Below are 1,013 nucleotides of genomic sequence, written 5' to 3'. Positions count from 1 at the left end.
ACAAACCAGATTCATCTCACAATCAACCCATCTAAAATAGAGCATGGTGGGTTTACTACATTGTCCAAAAATGGGTAAATTTCCATTTTGCTTTTAACTTTAGAGACAATCTCAACAAAATTTGGTAGTGTGCTATATCTAGTTCGATACCAAGACTTTCAAATCTTGGACCACAAACAAATTACTATCATCCAAAACTGTCACTATTAGCTGGTCTTGGTTGGAAATTAGGTGCAGAAGACAAGCTGTTAGTGGCAATTAGCCTAAGACATAAGATGTAATTTTCTTTCCTTTGATAAATATAACACTATTTTAAATATAAGTAAAACATGTACATTTGAATTGGCTTCATATGTTAACCCTTCACAAATCTTCTTAGTCCATTAAGATACACCTTATCAGCATTGGTGAGACGATTTTGGAATTCAGCCCATTCACTTCTGCATCTCGTTTTTACCTGATTTAAAGCACAAAAATCACAAACTGTGTTACAATTGTATATACTTTTTTCTCGGTAAAAAAATGTATCGTGAATAACATCGATTCTGTGTAAAATATACATACCGAATCCCATTTATCTTTTCCATCATCAGCTTCTCCCTAAAATTTGTACACATTTATCTCAGAAAAGTTAATTTAAATAAAAAAATCGCAGGTTGAAAGCACAAATTTTTCAATTTTTAAAATTTATATTTTATATTCACTAAAATTATCCTTGGCTAAGTTGGTTGTAAGTTAGTGATAATGACTAACCTGGTTTCCAAGAGAAGGAATTACTTGATGAACAATCCATTGTGAATCAACCACACCAATTTTTTCATGTGCTGGCTGCCAAAAACCAAACAAAAAGTAAGGTATTGAATAGACAAGAAACAAAAATCAATATAGTACAAACTTGAAGGATACAACCAACCATTGAAGAAACAAACTTTATGAGAATTAACAGTCTCCAAATTTCTAACTTGATGCAGTAAACAAAAATCACACTGAAAAATACAAAGCAGTTTCCCTCT

The 1,013-nt window shown here is 31.6% G+C and overlaps 1 protein-coding gene across 2 annotated transcripts in view; it reads right to left on the bottom strand.

Annotated features, from left to right (window-relative positions):
• Positions 1-251: 251 nt before the first annotated feature.
• LOC101505531 (uncharacterized) overlaps positions 252-1,013 on the bottom strand; it is a 4,708-nt gene continuing 3,946 nt past the window's right edge. The window contains exons 13-15 of one of the 2 annotated variants that reach the window (XM_004515455.4): positions 754-828; positions 565-600; positions 252-457 (exon numbers count right to left, since the gene is read on the bottom strand). In XM_004515455.4, coding sequence (XP_004515512.1) covers positions 356-457; positions 565-600; positions 754-828 — 213 coding nt within the window. In that variant the 3' untranslated portion in view covers positions 252-355. Of the gene's footprint in view, positions 484-564; positions 601-753; positions 829-1,013 lie in introns of both variants that reach the window. The other variant, XM_073369934.1, reaches the window with a different exon arrangement.

This window comes from Cicer arietinum, chromosome 6 (assembly GCF_000331145.2).
Source record: "Cicer arietinum cultivar CDC Frontier isolate Library 1 chromosome 6, Cicar.CDCFrontier_v2.0, whole genome shotgun sequence".
NCBI classification, from domain to species: domain Eukaryota; kingdom Viridiplantae; phylum Streptophyta; class Magnoliopsida; order Fabales; family Fabaceae; genus Cicer; species Cicer arietinum.
Note: the sequence above shows the minus strand (reverse complement) of the source record. Positions and strands in the feature narration are given on the sequence as shown.